General features: G+C 37.4%; 1 protein-coding gene across 8 annotated transcripts in view; it reads right to left on the bottom strand.

The window, feature by feature from the left end:
- The window catches only part of GRM7 (glutamate metabotropic receptor 7), an 880,478-nt gene that overhangs the window by 287,761 nt on the left and 566,412 nt on the right, over positions 1–26,305 (bottom strand). For all 8 annotated transcript variants that reach the window (XR_008624999.2, XR_010111388.1, XM_055110892.2 and 5 more), the window contains one exon: positions 1,110–1,310. Coding sequence is in view for 6 of the 8 variants with exons in the window: in XM_055110892.2 (XP_054966867.1) it covers positions 1,110–1,310 (201 nt within the window). In the remaining 2 variants the exon portion in view is untranslated. The remainder of the gene's footprint in view (positions 1–1,109; positions 1,311–26,305) is intronic.

The raw sequence follows: 26,305 nt of genomic DNA, 5'->3' as shown, positions 1-26,305 counted from the left end.
CTATCAGCCCCTCATTTTAGAAGGGTCCTGCCCCATATCCTGGAGGAAGAAATGTTGCACAGATAGACCAAGAAGGATCTGGACAGACAGGCTTCACTGGGTATTCCCGCTTAGACTATTAGTATTAGATTATACCCTTTGTGTCCAGTCACATTTCTTCGTGGTTGTCGATCATGCCTATTCAATGAAATCTTCATAAAAGGCCCAAGGGACAAGGTTCAGAGTTGAACACATGGAGGCTGACAGGAAAGTGATCAAGAACTCATCTTTGTGCAGGGGAGGCCAGCACACTCCAAATCCCTGAGGACAGAAACTCCTACTCTCAGGACCCTTTCAGACTTTGCCCTAGGATCTCTTCATCTGGAGGTTTATTTGTGTCCTTTAAAATACCTTTTGTAATAAATTTAAGTAAGTGTTTTACTGAGTTTTGTGAGTTGCTCTAGCAAATTATCAAACCTGAGGAGGAGATTGTGAAAATTCCAGTTTATAGCCGGACCATCAGAAGCACAGGCAAAGCAACCTAGGGTTTGCCACTGTCATTGCAAGTGGCAAGGGGAACAGTCTTGGGAACTAAGCCTCCAACTTGTGGGGTTTGACAGCATGCCAGATAGATCATGTAGGAATTGAAGTAGAGGACAGTCAGCTTGTGTCCACTGCAGAATTTATTGCTAGCTTGGTGTGTGGGGGAAACCTCTCCACTGACATTTGGTCACAGAAGTCTTCTGTGTGAATTCTTGTTGTGGTATGAGAGCAGAGGAAAAATGGCTTCAGTTTTTCCATATTCAGAGGTACCTACAGCAACTGCTCCTTTCCCTTCCTCTTCCATCCTATATCCACCTAAATTCACCAAAGAAGAATTTGGCATAGTGCAAAAAAAAAAAAAAAAATCTCTATTTCAAGAAAATGAGACCAAACCATAACCCCCAAATATATCTTAACTCATTCTTTCATTCATTTGCTCATTCATGCATTGATTCAATCATTTGAAGTTTTATAATCAAGCAAGTTTTGACACATATTTTAAAGTAAATAATAATAGACATTTAAAACTTATGAAACAGAATGCCAACACTTAGGATTCCAAAAAGGATGGATTTTTGGAGACTCACCATTGAAATTAACATTGCGGATATACTTCAGCAACTTCTTGCCTCCAGCTTGCTCCATCTCTGGGCAGACACCCCGGTAGTCAGCACAGAGATCCTTGTTCATGTGGTGAAGGGCGTGAGCCATAGCATAGACTGCGTCAATCACGAACTGGACTTTACCCTCCTGCTCATAGTTGGAATCTTTTCCAATTCTCTCCTGTCCTGCACATTAAAACAAGAAACACACACACACACACACACACACACAAATTGGCATTGAGTAGAATGTCCAAATTTAAAAGTAAACTTTCAATTATGCTTAAAGAAAACACTGCTTCGATAAGTACAGTAATTCAAGCCACGTTTGCCTACCACGTGATAGCCAGTTGGTATCCATATCCAGCTACCATGTTAGGTTTCTCTAATAGCTTGTAGTATTTTACTTTGTGACACCTTACATACTATTCAAAATATAGTGGTCCCTTAGAATAAAAGGATCTTTGAGATCAGAAGCTGGGTTGCCACATTCAAACCTGAAAAGCTCACTTACTCTAGAAAGGTCAAATGGATAATGACAGAAAACAAACTAAATTTCACACCTGAATTCATTACTTTCTACATACCTATTGTACCGTCTCTGTTGCCTGTCTCGATTGTTAGTATTACTGGAGATTCAGATGCTCAGGCTAGAAACACTGATGTCCGTCTTCTTTCTCTTCTCTTTCATAATCCCTGCTGTCACATATGTAAGTCTAATGAATTCTAGCAGTCCTACCTGTGAAGTACTGAACAGTGTCAAACACTCCACCAATGGCCTCTTTATGCCTCCCACCATTTTCCATCACGTGCAATGCTCAGTGTCTCCTTTCATCCATTTATTCCTCCACGTTCACCTTTGCAAACTACAGAGCTAGTCACATCATTCCTACACTAAGAGTCCTTCAATGGCTGTCTGCTGACTACACATTAAATCCAGATCCCTTTTACTGGTAACAGTAGATGTTTACCATTTTGCTCCCATCTGCCTAATAATGATAACAACTGATATTGACTAAGTGCCCACACTGTGTTGAAAGCTGTGGATGTGGGATTTTTATGTCATCATCACTTTGTGAGGTAATTTTTTTTTTATCCTTATGATACCAATGGGAAAGCTGAGCCTTATAGAGATTAAATCACCTTCCAAAGGTCATTTACAGGTAGAGCAATGATGATGGCCCAGGCTTGTCAGACCCCAAAGCCCATATTCTTTTCATTACCTGGACCCTGCCTACCCTCTCACATTTATTTTCCTTTATTCTTCCAGATAGGTGTGACTATTGTTGCTGTTAAACTATCTTTGCTCATGCTGTTTACTTTGCCAGGGAGATCCTTCCTCTTTGCTTTCACCATCATACTTAATTTCCAACTGTTTGTCACACCGAGGTGCTCAGTCGCAATTCAACATTCCCATAAAACATTTCAAATCTTGCTTATAGCACTATCAATATAGAATCATATTTTAATGCTCTACCAGGTGTCCAAGACATTTTTCTTGTTTTTACCTTTGGATCCCCACCATTGAACATAGCCTTTAGCATCCAGTAGATACTAAATAACACTTGTGGCATTAAATTATGCATTCATTAAGCACATGACACCAGTAGCTCTCTCTAGACCTCTTGTGCCTCTATGAAGAACAATTATCCACAAATTGCATTTCACTTTCACAGCAATATTTTCCAAATTGTTTTCTATGGCACATTTGTGTAGTGAAGAAACAATAAGAGTTCTACAACCTCAACCCCTTTCCTGCAAAACACACAAAGGGTTCCGGACAGCCACTGTGCTAAAATGTTTCAGGTTGCTTCACTGAGAGACTTTTCCAGAACATTTGACATATAACATAAATGTAATCTCCAAGAGGGAAATTCAGAATTTCCCAAATTTACTTGAATTTGTATTTTTCCATTTTCAGCACCATTAATATCTCATATGCCAGAGAGTTGTGTTTTATATGTATCTCATTTAAATACCAAATCAACTTTATGCTCACTGCCTGTCACGGGATCTAGGGTTTTTCAGTGTATATAGTATAGGATTTTTTTTTAAAGATAAAATTTATCATGAATTTATGCAACTATTTCCCATTCAAATTCAGGACTACAGAGTTTTTGCTTAACCTTGACACTCTTAAATCTCTTACTTCCTTTCTCTCATGAGGAAAATCTTGGTTCTTAATGATACTGTTATGATTATTCATTTGCTTTATCCCATAATATACAGATAACATTCTTAGAATAACAATCATGTCTAACAGTCTAAAAAGTATAGAACAGCCTTCTGCATATGCCTGTATGTGTTTTTCATGTTCTGCCTGAGTATTTTGGGGAAGAATTTTGAGAAGTGGAGGAGTTTTGTCAAAGGGTAAATTCATGTGTATTTTTTATATATATTGGCAAATTCCACTCTAAAAGGGTTGCGTCATTTTGCTGTCCCACCAGCAATGGATTTGAATGTTTGTTTCCCTGCAACCTCAGCAACAGAGTATGCTGTCGAACTTTAATTTGTGTCAATCAGGTACGTGAGAAAGGCTACCACAGTGTATTTTTATTTGCATTTTTCTTGTTATAAAGGAAATTGAGCTTCTTTCATGTGGAAAGATGAAACTTGTTTCTTTTTTTGTAAACTGTTCATAAATAAGCCAATGCTGATAAAAAGTTATTGGCCATTCTCTTCTCTATTTAAATTTAATTAGATATATTAACTCTTTGAGATTAAGTTGCAAATATTTTTTCCAGTTTGTCATTATTCTTTTACCTCTTTTAGGTATCTTTTTCCAAATAAAAATTTATTCATTTCTTTCTAATAAAATGCATTGATTTAATTTTCTCTTAATACTTCTGGATTTTGAATCATGGTTAGAAAAAAATGAGCCCACTTCCAGAGTACAGAAGTTTTCATCCATGTTTTCTCTTAGTACTCTATAATTTTTTAAGTTAAATATTTGACTCACTTGGAACGTATTTTGTTATGCAATGTGAGAAATGAATCAAAATTTTATCTCTTACCATATAGCTATGCAGTTATTGTAATATATGACAGTTTACCTTCTCTTGCTGATTTGAGGTTCTGCCTTTACTATATGTTAAATTTCCATATGTGACTGGGTCAATTTCTGGATTTTTAAAATCTGTTTCATGGTTTACTTTCTCCATGCACCAAACCAGAGTTTCAATTATAAAGGCTTTATAACATATTTTAATAACTGACAGAGCAAGCCCCTCTGTGCCAGATTTGTTGATTTTTAAAGATTTTTCTGAATAATTTATTTCTTCCAATAAAATTTATTAATCATTATCTTCAGAAAGAAAATCTAGCAACTTGGTGGTCCATTTATTGGGTTTCTGTTGTATTTAAAAATAAACTCACCTAGAACAGAAGCCTTGCTGAGGTTGAATCTTCCTATCTGTATCTTCATTTGCTCAAGTCTACTTTTGCTTCTCTCAACAGTGTTTAAAGTTTTTCTCATATAGGTTTTGAATGTTTCTTGCAAAGTTAGCCAAGATGTTTTATTCATTTTTGCTATTATAAGTATGGTGTTATTTTTCATGAATCATTTTACTGGTATTTCATCTATATATAAAAGCTATTTTTTGCTACGTTGTGGCTGTTTTACTGTTTTCCAACTTTCTATTATGAAAAATTTCAAACATAGAGCAATGTTAAAAGAACTTTAGAGTGAACCCACTAACTAAATTCTAACATTACCATTTTACTATATTTATTTTAAAAGGCTATTCATTTTTAATATGAATTTTATAACCTGCTACTTTATAAATTTCTCTTATTTTTATAGAACTTAGAAAAGGCAATCTCGGAGGCATTTTGACCATTATAAAATACATACTATGAAATAGGTTCAGACTAATAATTGAGGGGACCCATTTCTAAACTACACTAATAAAGACAATCATCCTGGAGAGAATGCCTTGAAAAATAATTGCATTATTTTACATAATAAAATATTTTATTATCTGTGAAACATTGCAGGCTTTATCCCTCTCTCAGAGAGTCTCCAGGTATGTTAACATATTAAAGGCTCTGAGAAGACTTATGCATTAAATTTGTCTTTGGAGCTAATAGGACTTGAAAATGTAGCCTTATATCAACAAAATCAGAAGTGACAAGTTTATGTTTTATAAAAAGGACTTAGGCTTTATTTTCCCTAGTGTGGCAGTCACAATTATTTGCCAACCTCTGAGTCTTTGACTACTCATATACCATCCCTACTCCTCCTCTCCCAACTGAAATCTGATTCTGTTCAGATATTGGAGGCCACCAATGTGAGTGAGGATTTCTGGACTTTTCACTGAGTTAATCCTGATTTGTCTAAGCCAATCCAATCTCCTCTGCAATGACTGGTTTAGGAACAAGGGATAGGATACAATTCTAGCCAATGAGATATAAGGAAAGAGTTTGCCATTGTGGAAGTCAGTGTGGAGATTCCTCAGGGATCTAGAACTAGAAATACCATTTGACCCAGCCATCCCATTACCGGGTATATACCCAAAGGACTATAAATCATGCTGCTATAAAGACACATGCACACGTATGTTTATTGCGGCACTATTCACAATAGCAAAGACTTGGAACCAACCCAAATGTCCAACAATGATAGACTGGATTAAGAAAACGTGGCACATATACACCATGGAATACTATGCGGCCATAAAAAATGATGAGTTCATGTCCTTTATAGGGACATGGATGAAACTGGAAATCATCATTCTCGGTAAACTATCACAAGGACAAAAAACCAAACACCGCATGTTCTCACTCATAGGTGGGAATTGAACAACGAGAACACATGGGCACAGGAAGGGGAACATCACATTCTGGGGACTGTAGTGGGGTGGGGGGAGGGGGGAGGGATAGCATTAGGAGATATACCTAATGCTAAATGATGAGTTAATGGGTGCAGCACACCAGCACGGCACATGTATACATATGTAACTAACCTGCACATTGTGCACATGTACCCTAAAACTTAAAGTATAATAATAAAATAAATAAAATAAATATTTTAAAAAAAGAGTTTGCTGGGGAACTTCTGAGAAAGTTTATTTATTCTTACAAAGAGATTAGTCAATTGTATCAAAAATCCCCCACACCACACCCTGCCCACACACCCTGCAACTACTCCAGTCATTTTGTAGTCCTGAGGAGACCATAGCATACCAGTGACAAAGGATAAATTCTTGATAGGGAAGTGAAAATGCAACTGAGCTGTGAGTTAGCCAAGCTTGAAATCACCCTCCACATGGTCTTCCGAGTAATACATGAAATGGTCAGCCATTTACTAAAGCTTGATCGTCAGTATTTTCCAGGTTTATTTAACTACTACACTTCTTATTCATATATCCATTTACAAAATTCTAAGGGACTAGCATTAAACACACCCACACACACACTGAAATACAATGTTAAGAAATATTTTCAACAACATAGCTTGAAGTGGACCAAAGAAAAATCAGCTTTTTTTTCAATTAAGTCTCCATTAACAGGACGTTCTTTTGATCTCTGTGATTTAATAAGACATTATTATATTCTTTATTTGGAGGAGGTTCATCCTTTTCATCACGTTTTCTAGGAAAGAGTCTGCGGTTTAGATAAAATGAGAACTCTGAAGCATTATCTTTTACCTCTCTAGTATGCAAAGCTTAACTTTTCAAGTTTCCGGATTTTCTTCTCATTATTACTTTTACCCAAAGAGTCCAGTATTTATCTTTAAAAGGCACACTCTTTTAACCTTCTGTGGAATAAACTGTCAGTTGCATTACACAAGAATAACCCATAAATTCTTTCACTCTCAGAATTTCTAATGGTCATGCTATGGGGAAGATCTTTTCTTTGAAAGACCTGTTTAATTTGCCCATTTAGCATACTGCTCCCTCAGAATATATGCCTTAGTTAAAATGTATCAGCAAATTATTAGGATAAAAAAGATATGGAAAATGAAAGATATAATGGATTTGAAATTGTTAATATAAAAAAAAAATCCTGGCCGGGCAAGGTAGCTCACGCCAGTAATCCCAGCACTTTGGGAGGCCGAAGCGGGCAGATCACCTGAGGTCAGGAGTTCAAGACCAGCCTGGCCAACATGGTGAAACCTCGTCTGTACCAAATACACAAAAATTAGCCGGGCTGTGGCGTGTGCCTGAAATCCCAGCTACTCGAGAGGCTGAGACAGGAGAATTGCCTTGAACCCAGGAGGTAGAGGCTGCAGTGAGCTGAGATCGTGCCACTACACTTCAGCCTGGGCTACAGAATGAGACTCTGTCTCAAAAAAAAAAAAAAAAAGACCAAAAACAACAACATCAAAATCGTGTTTCAAAAGGAAAACCAAAAGAAAGAGATGGAGTTATGAGAAAACAAATCAAAGATGTTTACTAATGTAGGCTGAGACACACAGATGCCAGAAAGATTCAGCAGATCTGAACAACCGGCATAAGGCTTCTCATGTGTTTTTAAGGGAGTGAATAATTGAAATTTTTATTTCAAATATTAATTGAAGTGATTTGCTTTGGAAAGTCTGATCTGAAGCTGTGTACACTTGTGCTGGCAGTGCTTTTAGACTTTGCATTACACAATTTTATTGAATGTAAAGCCTCAAACTTAAATATTTCTTGAGGCTGAAGTCCTGAGTAGTAACAGCATATAATTAACTTAAATATTGATGTTTGGACCTATTGTAAATGATAAATGCTTCAATAAATAGTAAATGAATGTATTACAAGAGCTTTGAAAAGAGAGTCAGGGCATATTTGATTTGTGACAAACTGCTATATTCCGGGTGAAGGGGACACAGGGACAGCAGGGTGAATATCCTGGAGTGTTACAGAATGTTGCTGGGTTCTGAAAGTGCTACAGTAACCCAGCAAGGCTTATTACAAAGCTGCTGCAGCTTTGTAATATTTAAAGATAAACAGATAAATAACTCTGTTAACTGGGTATTGTTCCCCCTCAAGGGTATGCATTTCTCTGTATAAAATGAATATTAATGTGAAACTAAGATTCTGTGTTATATTGAAGGTGACTTTGGTGCATCTTTCATAGTGTCCACATTTAGAGAATCCCAGAGTAAAATCCTATGGCCTTGTGAGAATTATCAGTAGAAGCAAAGTCAGGTCTGGAATAAGCCAAAATGTCTGCAGTATTGCTGCGCCTCTATTTGCAGGTGAAGATAAGTGAGAATTGAATGTGATGAGCGACTCCTGAAAAGAATGCTGGGGTTCACAGGGGGTCACAGCACCACTGGTAGCACGTGTTAATTGCGAACTTTCTGTGCACCAGGTCCTGTGGAAGCACTTTTCATGATTTGACTTTTTAACCCTCACAGCACACTTCTGGGATAAGTACTATTAATATTATTTTCTCCATTTGTCTTCCATTTCTTGCCTCTCTGTTACTTCATTGCCCATTATAAAAAATGAGCCAAATGGTTTCTTCCCTATCCACAAAGGGAAAAGGGACAGTCTTGTCCTCCCAACCCCAACCCCCTTTAATTCTTTTCATTTTCAATATTAGTTTAGAGCCATAAGTAATCTAAAAGTTCATGCTGGCCATGATTTTTATTTACATCCTCTTATACCTACTGAATGTTTCAGCAGAATTTCCTGCAAGGAGGAAATGGATGGTTTTGACAACCACCATTGTATTCTTGCTTGACTTCTCTTTGGGTGGAAAAGTTAATGCCCAGAACAACTGACACAAGGCCGGCAGAGGAAGGAAGAAAACAACGCAGAAAGGCCAGATGACTTACCCATTGATCTCCCAGCTTAAATGACCAAAATTTGATTGCAATTGAACCATTAACATCCTAATGTTCTGCAGAAGTACTGAGTGCTCTGTTAAAGACTCAAAAAGAATTATAGCAAAGGAGAAAAACTGTCTAGCCAAAACCCATTATTTCTAAGCATTTTTCAACTAGGATGCTTCCTGGAGGGCTATTCATCTTCACTTAAAACTGTGTTTCTTCTGCAATTCCATTTTCAGTTTTCAGGTAAGTGCAAGGAAAGATACATGCAGTGAATAAATGTGTGTTGGGAGCAGGGGGTGGATGGTGGGGATATGTTTAGGTACAATGCACACAGAGACTGAGGTTGAAAGGAGGAATGTTTCAGTCTCAATGTTTACAGACTCCAAACATGTGAAAGGTGTCCTGAGAGACTCCACCAAGGACTTTATGGCCAAGAGCAATTTGTTGTGGGTAATGCCAATCTGTTCAGTAAAGGTAAAAACACCGTTTGTTACTGAAACTGACATAAGAAAACTTAATATACCTTGTTATCAAGACAAACAAACAAAAAGATATGGTTTCCTAAAGAAGCACAGAGATTCAGTTTCAATGTCTTACATAGATTTCCTTCTCCTAAGCTTTCTTAAGCCAAATTTCTACTTCGACAATTTTGATTGCTCCTCTTCTACAAGCCATAGAATCATTGAAAAAGTATTCTTTCTAGAACAGACTTAAAGAAATGTCTCCATAGATGCCCGTCCTCTTAGCTCATTCCTCAACCAAACCTCCTTCAATAAGGAGGTTGTACCACTCTGAAACTCTGTTTATGCCATCCCAGGAGTTGTATTCAGGTTGAACTTTCAGGACATTCATGAATCTGTTTATTCACAAATGCATTAAGAAGCCGGATGAAAAACAAATCTGTGCAATTATCATCAATCGTTGCTAAAAGCATGAGATAAAAGGACGATGGGAACTTTGCAGTGAATAGATCAGGTTGACAACACTGGAACCATAGCTTAATCTTTTTTCCTCCTCCTGTTTTGTTCTTGACATTAGCAAGTTTTTTGTTTGTTAGTTTGGAAAATGGCACTGCATACATATGTAGGCATGTAAAACAACAATGAACAAAAATCTTCACAAAAACGTAAATTTTCAGAGTAGAAAGGAAAATGTCACCTTGTAGTCTTGCCCCTAGAATAGACCCTCTTCTAAATATAACTACTCTCATTTCTTATGTTAATAACACACAAAATTAAGAAACAGATTCTATGTTTTTTCTAAAGTGTTGCAATACTAAATGTATACCACCAAGTGGTAGAAATTCTGTCAAATACATAACCAAATCAACACAGAAAGAGAGAGAGAGACATAAACCTGATCAAGCTATGGATCTATGTATTAATTTACAGGAAATGCAGAAAATAAAGAAAATGTCAATCAAAAGTAAAATTCAGTTCCCAATTATAAGCTGTTTTGACAAATGGCAAGAAGTAAAAAGAATGGAGGGAAACATATTTAGATTACAAAAAAATTGAGAAACATATCAAATAAATGTGGGATGTGCAATGTATTTAGATCCTGATGTGAAAAAAACAATTTTATAAAGACATTTATGAGAGAAGGGAGAGACTAGCTATTCCATGATGATAATGAACTATTGTCTTTTGTGTGTATTGTACATTTTTTGAGAGCAATTATATCTTAAAGTTGCATGCTGAAGTATTTAAAATAAAACCATATGTAGAGGTTTACTTTGAATTGGCCAATGGTGAGGAAAAAAATATGTATAGGGTATCTGTAAAAATAAATTGGCCAGATATTGACAGCTGTTGGGGTTCACTGATGGATACATGGTGATTCATTACACTACTCTTTCTGCTTTTGTGTTGGTCTGAAGGATCACATGATGCTCATGAAAATAAAAACAAAAGAGGGAGAAGACCAGAAAGAGAGAAGGAAGTAGAATAAAAAGAGGAGGAGGAGGAGGATGGAAAAGAAAATGAGGAAAATAAAAAAGAAGATCAAGATGATATAAGGGGGAAACGGGGAGGGTATGGGGGGGAGGCAAGAGAGGAGATGAAGTTAGTTGCATCTAAGGATATCTACCATGTACCAGACAGAGACACTCTACTAAAGATGAGGGATACAGATATAAATATTATACAACATGTTGTCAGCTTTCACAGTTCTACTCAAATACTTCTGCTGAAAACCAGGGTTTCCACTCTCATGTCAGGTCTCACAGATGCTCTTGGATTAATGTGCTTCTCATGTATCTAATTAAGGGGCACACATATTGCAGAAGCTATGCTATATGGGAAGGTTCGTCTAACTCCCAAGGGACTTTAGTCCCTTCCTGGATGAAACCTAGGCATGTTGTGGGGATGGAATGATTGCATCTCACTGGTACCATGCCCCTTCACCTCCTTAAGCACACAGAGAAGACATAAGGGAATTAATCTCACTTCAGAATTTGAAAGGACATTTCAGAACCATCAGTTTTTATCAAAGTTTATTTTTACAAAAGTCATAATCGCAAGTTCTAGTTAGAGCAGTCAGGCAAGAGAAAGAAACAAAAGGCATCTAAATAGGAAACAAAGTCAAACTATTTCTGTTTGAAGATGCTGTGAATTCATTCCTATAAGACCCATAGTCTCAGCCCAAAAGCTCCCAGAACAATTTCAGCAAAGTTTCTGGATACAAAATCAATATATGAAAATTATTAGCATTTCTAGATACCAATAGCATCCAAGCTGAGTACCAAATCAAGAATGCAATCTCATTCACAATAGCCACAAAAACTCAGGAATATAGCTAACCAGGGAGGTGAAATATATCTAAAACAACAATTACGAAACACTGCTGAAAGAAATGAGAGATGACACAAACAAATAGAAAAGTATTCTATGTCCATGAATAGGAAGAATCAATATTGTTAAAATGGCCATACTGCCCAAAGCAATTTGCAAATTAAATGCTATTTCTACCCAACTACCAACTACATTCTTCACAGAATTCGAAAAAAAAAAAAGCTATTCTAAAAGTCATATGGAACCAAAAAGAACCCAAATAGCCAAAGCAATCCTAAGCAAAAAGAACAAAACTGAAGGCATTACATTACCCAACTTCAAGCTATACTATAAGGCTACAGTAAACAAAACAGCATGGTACTGACACAAAAACAGACACATAGACCAATGGAATAGCTTAGAGAGCCCAAAAATAAAGCTGCACACTTACAGCCATCTGATCTTTGACAAAGGTGACAAAAATGACCAATGGGGAAAGGATTCATTCAATAAATGGTGCTGGCATAACTGGTTAGCCATATGCAGAAGATTGAAACTGTACCCCCTCCTTACACCATATACAAAAATTAACCCAAGATATATTAAAAACTTAAATGCAAAACTTAAAACTATAAAAGCTCTTTAAGAAAATTTGGAAATATCATTCTAGATATAGGCCCTGGCAAAGATTTTATGAAGATAACAAAAGCAATTGCAACAAAAATTGACAAACGCGACCTATTTATACTAAAGAGCTTCTACACAGCAAAAGAAACCATCAATGGAGTAAACAGACAACCCAAAAAATTGGAGAAAATATTTTCAATGTATGCATCCAACAAAGGTCTAATATCCAGAATCTATAAAGAACTTAAATAAATTAACAAGCAAAAACCCAATAATCTTATTAAAAAGTGGGCAAAGGACACGAACAGACACTTCTTTTCAAAAGGAGACATATTCATGACCAAAACACATGAAAAAAATGCTCAACATCACTAATCATTAGAGAAATGTAAATCAAAACCATAATTAGATACCATCTCACACCAGTCAGAATGGCTATTATTAAATGGTCAGATGCTGGTGAGGTTGCAGGAAAAAAAAGGGAACGCTTATACACTGCTGGTGGGAATGTAAATTAGTTCAGCCACTGTGGAAAGCAGTTTGGTCATTTCTCAAAGAACTTAAAACAGAATTACCATTTGACCAAACAATCCCATTACCGAGTATATACCCAAAGGAACATAAATTGTTCTAACGTAAAGACACATGCACACACATGTTCATGGCAGCGCTATTCACAACAGCAAAGACATGGCATTGACTTGTATTTCCATCAATGGTAGACTGGATAAAGAAAATGTAGTACGTATGCACCATGGAAGACTGTACATCCATAAAAAAAGAATGAGATAATATCTTTTGCAGCAACACGGATGGAACTGAAGGCCACTATTCTAAGCACACTAAAATAGGAACAGAAAACCAAACATTAAACTTTCTCACTTATAAGGGGGAGCTACACATTGAGCACACATAGACACAAAGAAGGGGACGATAGAGGCTGGGGCCTATTTGAGGCTAGAAGATGAGAACTGAAAAACTACCTGTCGGATACTACGTTTATTACCTGTGTGACAACATAACATGTACACCAAACCCCGACGACACTCAATTTGTCTATAGAACCAAGCTGCATATGTACTCTTGAAACTAAACTCAAATTAAAATTAAAAAGCCATGATTTCACTCCATTTTATCTCTAGTTGTATATCTTATGGGTATATTGGACTAGCTCTAGTGATTGCAACTGCAAATAGGAAGGAAAAATAGTCATCCCCAAACAGAAACATTATTTTCTCTGTGTGACTAGACGCTGTAAGAAATGTTGCGTTACTTCCAATGTCTCCAAGCCCACAGTCAGAAATAAATTACCAAAATAAGGGCCAGATGTGTTTCACTATTGCTAGAGTTGATAGCTTTACACTTGAATTCACTTCCAAAGTTCACCTGCATTTTCCTAGGCTCAAGTGACTTCCCTCCTCTAGAACATTCTCAGAAATAAATCGTTCATGCCTCCCTTTGAAGCTTTACTGCCCACTGGGCAAGCCTCTCTGATCCTGTATCTGCTAAGGTCTCATCCCTGTGTGCCAATTCTCTATTGTTTAACAACCAGCTCCCTCCATCTTTCCAAATAATTTGTGCTCTCTGGAACTCCAAATCCACACCGAGTACTCCTCAATGCAACTTTATCCCAGTTTTCAAATACTTCCTTAACTAAAACCTGGAGGTTTGCTGAGAACACTGCTTCCCCTAAGGCTCTATTAAGCAGAAGTAATAGCCATCTCCCTCCATCTTTCCAAATACTTTGTGCTCTCTGGAACTCCAAATCCACACTGAGTACTCCTCAATGCAACCTTATCCCAGTTTTCAAATACTTCCTTAACTAAAACCTGGAGGTTTGCTGAGAACACTGCTTCCCCCAGGGCTCTATTAAGCAGAAGTATTTTCCCCCTTGCATAGCCCCATGTATCAGTGTCCTTCTTACTTCCCAATGCCACTTGCATTCTCTAATTTGTTTCTCCCTGTGCAAAACAACAAAGAATAATACAGGGGTTATTCCTAACCCCTGTATGTCTTGACTTGTTTGTCACAAACTGTGAAGGGTCTGGGATTTTACCATATCTGCAGCCCACAAGTTAGCCTGCCACAGTTTTGGGTGTTGGCGGAAGACAGAAGCAGCATGGGCAGGGACAAAAGGTGTTATCTTTCACAGAAACACTAGTAGCCAGAGTATCAACCTTTTCTGGCTCTGGTTCCTTGAGCTGCAATTCACATAGGCTGACAGAAAAAGAGCCAAGTGACACCACGGGCTACGTTACAGGAGAGGACTCCGACCTTAGAAAGCCTGGTCTTTGATTCCAGACAGTAAATATTGCTGACCTTTGCTCTGAAGAGAAACACTATCTCCAACTTCCAAAGTTTTTTGCTATACAAACGCCCTTGGAAAGGTAGTCTGGAAAAAAAGTGGTCATGGTCTCTGCTCACAAGATGTGCAGAAACATGAGAGACCTATGGACAATTTTCTTCCAACAGGGTTCACGTCCCAATATGGGTTTGGGATCCATATTTTCCTTCTCACACTCACTCCTTCCTGGGCAATTTTATTCATTTTAATGACATTAACTATCAACCACTGATGAACTTATACTTTGTATCTGCGATATAGACTTCTGAATTCTACATCTATACATTGAGCTGCTTTCATAACCCTTTTAGTTGTACGTCTTATGGGTATACTGGATTCAACATGTCTACAATTAAACTCTTGCCCCTTCCACCCCCCATATCTTGCTCACATAAATATGTGACAGCTCCTGTGCTGTATATATTGTGTGTGTCCCCCAGATGAATCTGGCACCATTCTCTACCCCTTGAGAAACTTACTCTGATGAACAAATACAGAGCTCTCTTACCTTTTGACATCTGGTTAATTTGGTCAATGGGAGCCACAGGCAGAAGACTGAAGGGCAGGAGGGTGGTTTGGTGTTGCTGTTTATTGGTCTGGCTACCTCCGTGTTAGGTAGCCTCTCCTTACATTTGTTCTCCCAGGTTTCTGGTAACCACTCTGTCTGCTTGCCCCTTCTGGTTTGGAGTGGTGTTTCTCTATGTTATTTGCCCAGAGGTACTGCACTGTCCTTCACTGCCTTAAGAAACTCTTCTGGCACTTTTGGACATCATCCCTTTGTGAGATTCTGTTTAAGTAATTCCCTTTGAATGAGCCATCATTTCTGCTTGGATTCTCACTGATACATTCAGCTGTGTACGCCAGAAATGGGGGTGTCATGATTTCCCCATATCTCACCCATGACCAAATTACAGAGATTCTGATTCCCAAATGCTTAGCACAGTTGTCTCCTTCTCTCCATCTCCACAACCACTGCCCTTCTCCAAGTCATCATCCTATCTCACCTGGACTGCTGTATGGCCTCCTCACTGGTCTCACAATGTCTATCCTGGCACCTCTTTAACACAATTTTCATACAGTAGTCAACTTACCACTAAATTGCAAACTAGGTCATGCCACTCCCCTGATTGAAACCCCTCACCTGTTCCGCACTTCATTTACTTGGAAATCAGAACCTCAGCATAGTCTACGAGGCTCAGTGTAATCTGACTCCCTTCAGTCACATCTTAGAGCCACATTCCTTCTCATTATATTTAATGTTCTGAGACCTTTTTTTTTTAAACAAATTTCAAGCATATTCTAATTTCCTCTTTCTTCTATTTGAAAAAGTCTCATTCTGGCTAACTACTACTCTCAAATTCTAGCTTAAATGTTATATTATTAGAGACTTCTACTAATTCTCAAAGTTTGGTCTCTCTGTACAATTTCCCTACTTGCCCCTAGCCTAGCATTAGGCTATGCAAAGATACAAAGAATTATATAGTTATATTGTGGCTGTTGAGAGAGGCGGGCTGGGTGTAGGGTGGGGAACACAGGAAGAGAAAGAAAAGAAGAAGCAAAAGAAGGAAACCAGGCAGACGTGAATCAGCTATAAAAAAGAACATAAAGCCAGGCAAGATGCAATTTTAGAAAAAAAGAAATAATAGAGACAATAAACATTATAAGTTAAGAAATGAAGAAGACCATAAATTTACATATTTAATTAATTTAGGGTCTAGGACTGGAGGCAATAACTCTAGTTAGTACTATCTAAAAAACAGGCATGTGGTGAGGATGTCTTGGACTGCAGCGGTAGCAGTGAGGATTATCTGTTCCCCACAGAGTCTAGCACAATAAATAACTGATTTATGAGTTAGATTATTTTGTAGAAAGCTAAGTAGGACTTAGTGACAGAGTGGATAGGGGAGAGAAGTGGATAGAGAAAGGAGGGTGCAAAAACATTTTTAAAAATCTACTAAGAGAAGGCACCAAATTTGGAACTTTAAAATTGAACTCCCTTAACTCATACAACAGCACTATGAAATAGACTGCACTATCTCACTCTTTTAAAAATAGGAAATAAAAGCTTAAAGTAGAAGAGATAGGCTTTGCAGTTAGTCTCAAATCTTGGTTCTGCCACTTACCAGCTGTGTGGCTAGTTATCTAGAAAACAAAAATGAATAATAAAAGTCATGCTATAGGGTTGGTGTGAAAGGAAATAACAGTTGTAAGGAGTATACATTAGACTTGATGTCTATTGTATCCAAAGAAACCATGAAGTGATCTCCAAAAACTAAAGCAAATAACGTATATAAAGAGTGAAATGATGATGATGATGATGATGATAAAAGACCTGAGGTCAGAATATAGATTCCAAAGTCAACAGAGAAACTGGAAATAAGGGGTATTTCTGCAAACAACGAAACAACACAGAAGGTGAGCCCCATGTGTGCCCAAATACTTGACTGACTGCAAAGTTCATAGGCACAGGGGAGGGCCAGAGAAGTCCAGGCTGAAAAAAGCAGAAGTGTGACATGGCAAGAGTTGGAGAGATACATAAGTAGCTGTAGACTGCAGGAGAGGCAAGTTTGCAGTTTGATTGTAGGTAACTATCTTCTAGAAAACAGCACAATATTCAGAGGAGCATGACAGAATTCAGTTGCTTTAGCCACATCCCGTATCTTTTGATAATGAAAACAGGAAAATTTGTAGCATTATTTGTTATATAATGAAAAAATGAAGGCTGCAAATCAATGAGCTAAGCCAGGGATAGACAAAGTATGGCCCACGACATGTTTTTCTATGTCCTACAAACTAAGAATGGCTTTTAAATTTTAAACAATATGGTTAAAAAATAGAAGAAAAAGAAAAGAATGTAAGACAAAGACTGTATGTGACCCTAATCCTAAACTGTTTATTATCTAGTTCAGAAAAAGTTTGCTGAACCCTAATCTAAGCCTGTTCTTAATGACCTGGAAAAGAAGGAGAAAAAAACTATAAACAAAAAGTTACCAGAAAGAGGGATATAAAGACAACAGTAGAAATAGATGAAATAGAAAACAACACAGACAATAAAGAAAACAAAGGTTATTTTTATAAGGTTAATAAAATTGATAAGGCCGGATGCAGTGGCTCATGCCTGTAATCCCGGCACTTTGGGAGGCCAAGGCAGGTGGATCACCTGAGCTCAGGAGTTTGAGACCAGCCTGGCCAACATGGTGAAACTTCGTCTCTACTAAAAATACTAAAATTAGTCGGGCATGGCTGGGCGTGGTGGCTCACGGCTGTAATCCCAGCACTTTAAGAAGCCGAGGTGGGTGGATCACAAGGTCAGGAGATCGAGACCATCCTGGTTAACACGGCAAAACCCCATCTTTACTAAAAATACAAAAAAAAAAAAATAGATGGGTGTGGTGGCGGGCGCCTGTAGTCCCAGCTACTCCAGAGGCTGAGGGAAGAGAATGGCATGAACCCGGCAGGCAGATCTTGCAATGAGCCAAGATCGTGCCACTGCACTCCAGCCTGGGGGACAGAGCGAGACTCTGTCTCAAAAAAAAAAAAAAGTAGCCGGATGTGGTGGCAAGGGCCTGTAATCCTAGCTACTCGGTAGGCTGAGGCAGGAGAATTTCTTGGAGCCGGGAGGCTGAGGTTGCAGCGAGCTGAGATCATGCCATTGCACTCCAGCCTGGGTGACAAGAGTGAAACTCCGTCTCTAAAAACAAAACAAAAAATTGATAAATCTCTAGGACAAACTAATCAAGAAGTAAAGAAAGAAAATAGAAGGCATGGCTGGGCACAATGGCTCATACCTGTAATCCCAGCACTTTGGGAGGCCATGGTGGGTGGATCTCTTGAGCTCAGGTGTTTGAGATCAGCCTGTGAAAACCCGTCTCTACTAAAAATACAAAAAAAACTACCCAGGGGTGGTGGCACACACCTGTAGTCCTAGCTACCAGGGAGGCTAAGGTGGGAGAATTGCTTGAGCCCTGGAAGTCAAGGCTACAGTGAGCCGAGATCAAGGCACTGTACTCCAGCCAAGGCAACAAAGTGAGACTCTGTACCCCCCCCCAAAAAAAAGAAAATATAGAGAATGAAGGAAACCTCATCACTACAGATGCGACAGACACTAAATAAATAATAAGAAACATTATGAACAAGTTTTTGCTTGCCAATAAATCAAATAATTTAGGTAAAATGAAAAAAAAATTAAGAGATATAAACTACAAAGCTCACTAAAGAACTAATATATAATCTGAATGTCCTTGTATATGTTAAATAAATTGAATATACATTCGAAAATCTCCCAAGAAAGTAAAGTCCAGGCTCAGATGATTACCTTTGTGAATTCTACTAAATATTTTAAGAATATATAACATTACTAAAATATGCATGAACTCTTTCAGAGAATAGAAGAGGTGGGGACATTTTCTAACTCATTTTTTTGTGGCCAGCATTAATCTGGTACCAATGCCAGAAAAAGACACTAGCAGAGAAGAAAACTATAAACCAATATTCATGATTAAAAATAGGTATAATATTCCTTAGCAAAATATTATCCAATTAAATGTAGCATTATATAAAAAATAGTTACATCATGATCAGGTATGGTTTATCCTAGGACTGCAAACTTAATATTTGAAAATGAATCAATATACTTTGTGATATTAACTAAAAAATAAAAATAGTATTATCATCTCAACAGATACAAACATATCCTTTGACACATTCATCCATTTGACACATTCACCCATAACAAAACTCAGCAAAGAAAATGAAAAGAAACTCCTTCAACATTATACGGAAAGTCTATAAACATTTGCAAAATCTTTACAGCTGTGATCATATTCACCGATGCCAGACTGATTTACCCTATGATTGGGAACAAAGTAAGGTACTCCCATTATTACTTCTACTCAATATTGTATTAGGAAGTCCTCATCAGTGCAATAAAGCAAGACAAAATGCATTGAAATAAGAAAGCATTGTGTCAGATGATGTGATCATCTATATAAAAATTCTAAGAAATCTACAAATGAGCTACTATAAGTAATAAACATTGAAAATTTATAATATTCAAGGTCTACATACAGAGTTAATTCTATTTCAGTAATGGTAGCATTAACAATCGAAAAAGAATTACGATGATACTATTTTTACAGTGACATGACAACATGAAAAACTTAGGGTTGAATTTAACAAAAATATATACATGATCTATATAATGAAAATAAGAAAACAAGAGAGAAATCAAAGATTTAAATAAACAGGTATATGATGTTGATGAATTTAAAGTCTCCAATATTAAGATGTCCATTTTCTCCATATTGGTATAGAGATTGGATGCAATTGAAATAAAACTGCTGCTTCTCTCATTTGGGTGTGTACTAAAGAATTCACAGATGAGACAGGATGAGAGCATTTTTATCACAATACAGACAAAATTCTATTTTCAATCCCATTTTTTGTAAGCCTTCTACAGATATTCAACATTCCTTATGGAATATATTTTAGTTGTGTCAATGAATTTGGCATGGATATCTTTTATCAAGAATAGTCCTGGAAGAAAACTGCTCAGCAGAAGAGATTGGAAAAGATACTTGGATCATGACCTATAGAATTACTTATGCCTCAATCACTTTCATGGCATCATTCACATTATTTTTCACCATATAACCTTTATACTGAAACAAAGTAAGGCAATATGACAGGATTCACTGGTATGTCTCACCACATACCTTTCTACCTGGCCTAACAAAAATGACAGGATAGCTTACTGAAGACTCAGTTATTGTGCCAGCTAGTAGACAACACATTGCAAAGTGGGGACAACATCCCACAAGAGGTGGTATGTGCTTTTAACAGGAACCAATATATAGTGCTGTTTCTCCATCAGAAAGAACACGGAGCTCTGGGAAGGAATGGAAGTGTAAACACGTGCATCACTATTATGCCAAATAACTCATGGGCAAACACAATGTTTTCCATGGGGGCACATTTGATCTCTGCTTATGCAGACTTCTTGATTCTCAAGATAAGAATGTTTGCACCAGGGTACATAAAAATGATTCCAGTGAACTGGAAGCTGAGACTGCCACCTGGCCATAATAAAATATTCTCTTTGTCTTCAGAGTCATGCATTTTCACCATTATTGTGTCCATAGAAGGTTTCTTCCTTCCTCTCTACTTTCCTTCTTTATTTTTTAATTCTGGTTGGCATAGTCTGGCTTTCCTTGATCTATGGATTATTGTCTTTCTTCAGTTGTGAAAATTCTTCAGTCATTATCTGTTTATAAATTCCCTCTTTTCCATTCTCATTATTCAATTCTGGGATCCAGGGCTGATTAGTGTTGCATTAACTCCCTTATCCTCCATACACTTCCATATTTGCTGTCCTTTATTGTCCTGTGCTGCATTTTCTTTCAGATATATGTTCCAGTTCAAGCATTCTCTCTTTGACTGTGTCTAATCTTTTTTAACCCATCCATTCAGTGTTTTATCATTTTTGATAGCCTTCGTTTGATAGAACACATTGGTAGGATTCCACATTTATTCATCTATTTTATGCATGGTTTTATTCTAAATCTATTATTTCTAATTATTTTTTTTAAACTAGATGCCCAGCTGGGCATGGTGGCTCACACCTGTAATCCTAGCACTTTGGGAGGCACAGGCGGGAAGATTGCCTGAGGTTAGGAGTTTGAGACCAGCCTGGCTAACATGGTAAAACCTCATCTCTACTAAAAATACAAAAAGTTAGCAGGGCGTGGTGGCACATGCCTGCAGTCCCAGCTACTCGGGAGGCTGAGGCAGGAGAATCGCTTGAACCCAGGAGACAGAGGTTGCAGTGAGCCAAGATTGTGCCACTGCACTCCAGCCTGGGCAACAGAGCAAGAATCGGTTTCCAAAACAAACAAACAAAAACAACTAGATGCCTTGGTTTACTTACATATATTATGTTTGTTTACACTGGCGTTCACTCCTAGTGTTTTCTTTGTGTTTTATCAGCTTTAATTATCAGGTAATAAGGGTTGATTAATTTTAATTTAAAATTTTTGACTCAGGCCTAAAGAAGACATTCTTTTCTTGAAAATAATTCCTGCTGGAATCCAGAAAGCAAAACCCACCTGCTGCTACTTTATTTCTCCCAAAGCAGTTCCAGCTTCATGCTTGAGTCTCAGATTTAGCAACTCTACCTTGTAGCTTGTTCGGGGCCCTTTGGAGTATCTGGGAAGCCACACTGCTCAAAGTCAAGTCAGTCCCCTAACCTAACTTTATGGCCCATCAGGCTTCTTCTCAGGACTAAAGAAAAATAAAAAACATCGTGCCAGGTATTTAAACCTTAATAGTTAGCATTTGAATGCATATTTATTTCTCTACAACAGAGTCTACATATTGCTCCACATACATCTGTTGGTACTCCCATAACTACCAAATTCAGGTTGTCCAGTATTCATAGAGTGTACTGCGGTGAACAACAGTTAACATTCATGCAATGTTTTCTACACTCTCAAAACTGTCCTCACCCCTTTACATTCACTATCTCACTTAATGAAATAACCATCCAATGAGGTGTTTGCTATTATTATTATTGACCCTTTATGGGCAAGAAAACTGAGACTTGATTTAAATAACTTACCCAAAGTTATACAGATAACAAGTGGCTTGTCAAGTTACCGAACTCCAGCTGTTTGGCTCTCAGTCCAATGTGTGAATATTTTTAACAGAAGTACATTCTGCATACAGTGTATGCAGTTCATAAGTGAACTGTTTAATCAGTTTTGACAAATACATATCAATATGAAGAATATTTCATCCCCCAGAAATCTCCCCCCACTAAGAAAGAACTATTGCTTTGTTATTTAGCACTATAGATTAGTTTTGTCTATTCAAGACTTTCGAATAAATAGGACCATACAATATGTAGGTTGGGGGTCTGGATTCTTTCACTCAGACAAAAGATTTTGAGATTTATTCACTTTGTTGCATATATCAACAATCCATTCTTTTTTAAAATGATAGATATTATTCTACTGATTGTATAGACTAGAGTTTGATAATTCACTTTCTTTTTGATGCACATCTGGGTGATTTCCAGTTTGGGGTACGTGTGTCAAGTTAGCCCGACATAGTTTCACGAGTGCTGGCTGAAGATGTGGAACCCCTGGTTCAGGGCCAAGCACAGCAACAAGCACAGTCATTATGTTTGCACTGGGCCCCTCCCCACAACTCCCTCAAGTCCAGTGGGGGTAATGCAGAGTGGTCTAGGTGGATGCAGAAGGCATAATGGGTTTGTGTTACATCAGTCAAACTCTGGGCTTCAGAAACTCAAATCTTTTATAAAGGACTTTAAGCAAGCCTATTTGACCTTTGCTCCAGAGAGGATATTATCTTTATTATATTTGTTAGTAAGCAAACTTCCCTATACTCCATAGGAATACCCTATCTGTATCTTCTGAGACTATTTGCTACAGAAACATCTTGAAAAGATAATCAGTGCTTCTATTTGCAAAATAAGCAGAAACAAGAGAGGCCAATGGAGGACTGTCCCCCCAACTGGGCTATTATGAATAAGCCGATGTGAACATTTCTGCACAAGAGTTTTGTAGACATATATTTTCATTTCTCTTGGATAAATGCTTAGGAGTAGAGTTGTATAGCACAGACCGGTACGTGCCTAACTTCTAAAGAAGTGTTCTAAAGTAGTTACAGCATTTACTTTCTAACAGCGACGCATAAAGTGCTGGCTCCTCCATATCTTCTCTGATGTTAGATGTTATCAATATTTTTCATTTTATTTCTGTGTAGTAGAATTTCATTGTGGTTTAATTTGGATTTCTCTGGTGAATTATGACAATGAACATTTTTCTTGTATGCCTACTGGCCCATTGTATGAAATCTAACAGCTCTCCTTGCCAAACATCTTAGAAGCTGAACATCCCAGGTGACCTCAATTTTCCACTGGAAGAACACAGAAGTTCAGAAGGCCACAGGAATATGGCCAAAATTTACTTATTTATTCAAAAAAGATTCTATAGGCTGCAACCATTAAATTATACTTTATAAGATCACAACTACTTCCAAGTAGTTTTTCATTTTTAATTTTATATTTACTTATTTATTTGAGATAAGGTCTCTCTATAGTATCCATGCTGGCCTTGAATTTCTGGGCTCAAAGTAATCCTGTCTCAGCCTCTGAGTAGCTGGAACTACAGGCATGCACCACCATGCCCATCTCGCTACTTCCAAGTTGTAAACTGCAGCTAATTCTGTGCCATTTAATACATATTTTAAGGAGCCAGTTAGAGCATAATTTTTCTTTTGTGGTTTCTAAATGAGCTAAAGGAAACAGCTTATAAGATGTTTAAATCATATTTCCCTAAGGGTTTAAACTTTTTACAAGGAAAAATTAGGCATTGCTTATGTTTTATTTTTAAATTGTGTTAACTCTTTAATGCCAGGGAGATGCCACTTCTATGTATAATTGTTTATTGTTTACAAGAGTAGAGTAAAATACTTTGGTTCAAATTCCAGTGCTGCCAGATGCTAGCCAAGTGACTTTTCGGCAAGCCACTGAACAAACCTCCGAGAACTTTACTTTTATCTTTCTTTGTAGTAGATTGTAAATATTACCAGCTCTACCAACTCTACTGAGTTGTAGGGAGGATCAAATGACACAGGGGTATTAAAAACAATTTGAAGACTCTCAAGTGCATCTCATAAAAAAGATAAATCTATACCCAAACATATGGAAAAATATTCAACCTTGCAAGTTTTCCAAGAAATACAAATCAAAATAGAGATAACATTTTAGTAGTTTTGCCAATGGCTGAATAAATTAGTAGAGTGCTTTCAGAAAACGGCTTAGCAATATATTTCAATTGTCCAAAAATGTTTGTACTCTGAATCAGTAATGATAAAAATAGGTAATGTGCATTTTATTGTCATTTACCACAGGCTTCCTATGTCAGGCATTGGACTAAGCACTTTACATGTAGTAACTCATTTAGTGCTTCTCCTTAAAACACAACACAAAACAAAAAAAAACAAAACTCTATCATCATTATTATTATCATCAACATTTTAGAAATTAGAAAACAGGCACAGAGATGCAAAGTCACTTGTGTCAGGCTTCATAGCTAATGAGGCAGGAATTGAAATTGATTTAAGGCAATTTAGTTTCCAAGTCTTTGTTCTTTACTACTCCATTTAACAACTTCTAGAAATGCATCCCAAGAAAGCAATTCCCCTCAAAAAGAAGAAGCAAGAGTTATTGAGTTATGTCCTGATGTGTTTTAAACATACCTGCAAACTTCATAAATAATTTTAGTGAAATTTCTGCAAACGATAGGATACGAAGTCACTGGCTTATTATATAATATTTTAATGAAGAAAATTAACAACAGATATAGTGTGTATGTTTCATAAGATAAAAAATACAGTTTAAAGGTACCTGAATTTCTTATTATTATTCTGGGGTCACAGAATTACCAGAATTGGGGGTTCTGCCTGTGCTAGCATTGTAAGTTTTCCTCTTTTGTGCTGAAGTGTATAGAAATCATTAGGACAAGTAGTTATTGGACACCTTATGTCTGACTGTGTGGCTGTTAAGGACCACACAGGACTATAAATGGTAGGCAAACATCTTCCCATGAGTGACAAGACCAGGACTACAAACCGAGTGATATCATGAGCAGTTCTTTCTTTTCATGAGTAAGCATCATGAATGTACACTTTTCAAGAGTAAGCACTCATTCATAGTACAGAGTGAATGAGATCTCATTCACCATTTTAATGAAAGAACACACACTATTGTGTTGAAATCACAAGAACATTAAAAGCAGGTGAACAATCAAACAGGCTGTCCCAGGAGAAAAAAAGTTGAGCCACAGTTAGGCACTCTCCCAGATTTACGACCTCTGCAAATTTTCTCCATCAGAGAAGTGAAAGCTCTTTTTCAAGGACAGTCTTTTCTTTGCCCACATTCTTTCCCTACACTTGGATAACAAAATAACTAGTCATTGAATGGCAGAGACACACTCCTTGGTGGACCAACTCAAAAGAGCACAAAGCCTAGAGTAATGAGCTCCTTTTAGAAACAATGGTATAAGCTCCTTTCAGAAACCCGTGTTTTCTGTCCCAAAACACAGAAGCCTGTAGACACATAGGTCACTCCGTATCTTTTCTTTGCTTCTGTACTGGCTGGTGCTGGGTCCTAAATGTTTTGCACATCATTTTCCCTATGAGGGGTCTCAACCCAGGTGGACAGCTTGGAACAAAAGAAACAAAAAGAAACATAAGGTTTTGAAGTCTGCCAGACCTTGTTTTGGATTCTGGCTCTGCCATTTTCTAATCAGCGACTGACCATGAGCCTGTCATGTCATTAACCTCGCTGACCCTGAGCTGCCATTTTGTGCTGTGTGACCTTGTGCAGATTGCTATGTCTTCCTGCGCTTCCATTTACTCACTTATAAAATAGCAAAAATGATCTCAGAGGGGAGTAAAAAAGATCAATTGGGTTTTTACCTTTCTCAACTAAAACTGGTGGATAAAAGTGGGACTTTTGAAGATCACTATCATCTGTGCAAAGTGCTCAAGTGAGTGACCAATGCATAGCAAAGTGTTCAACAAATATTGCTTACTGTACTTTTTAAAAAGATGCACAAAATTAAAATCTTCAGTGTAAAACTTCCAAAAA

This window comes from Pan paniscus, chromosome 2, assembly GCF_029289425.2.
Source record: "Pan paniscus chromosome 2, NHGRI_mPanPan1-v2.0_pri, whole genome shotgun sequence".
Classification (NCBI taxonomy): domain Eukaryota; kingdom Metazoa; phylum Chordata; class Mammalia; order Primates; family Hominidae; genus Pan; species Pan paniscus.
The sequence above is the reverse complement of the archived record's forward strand: the minus strand, read 5'-3'. Positions and strand labels throughout refer to the sequence as shown.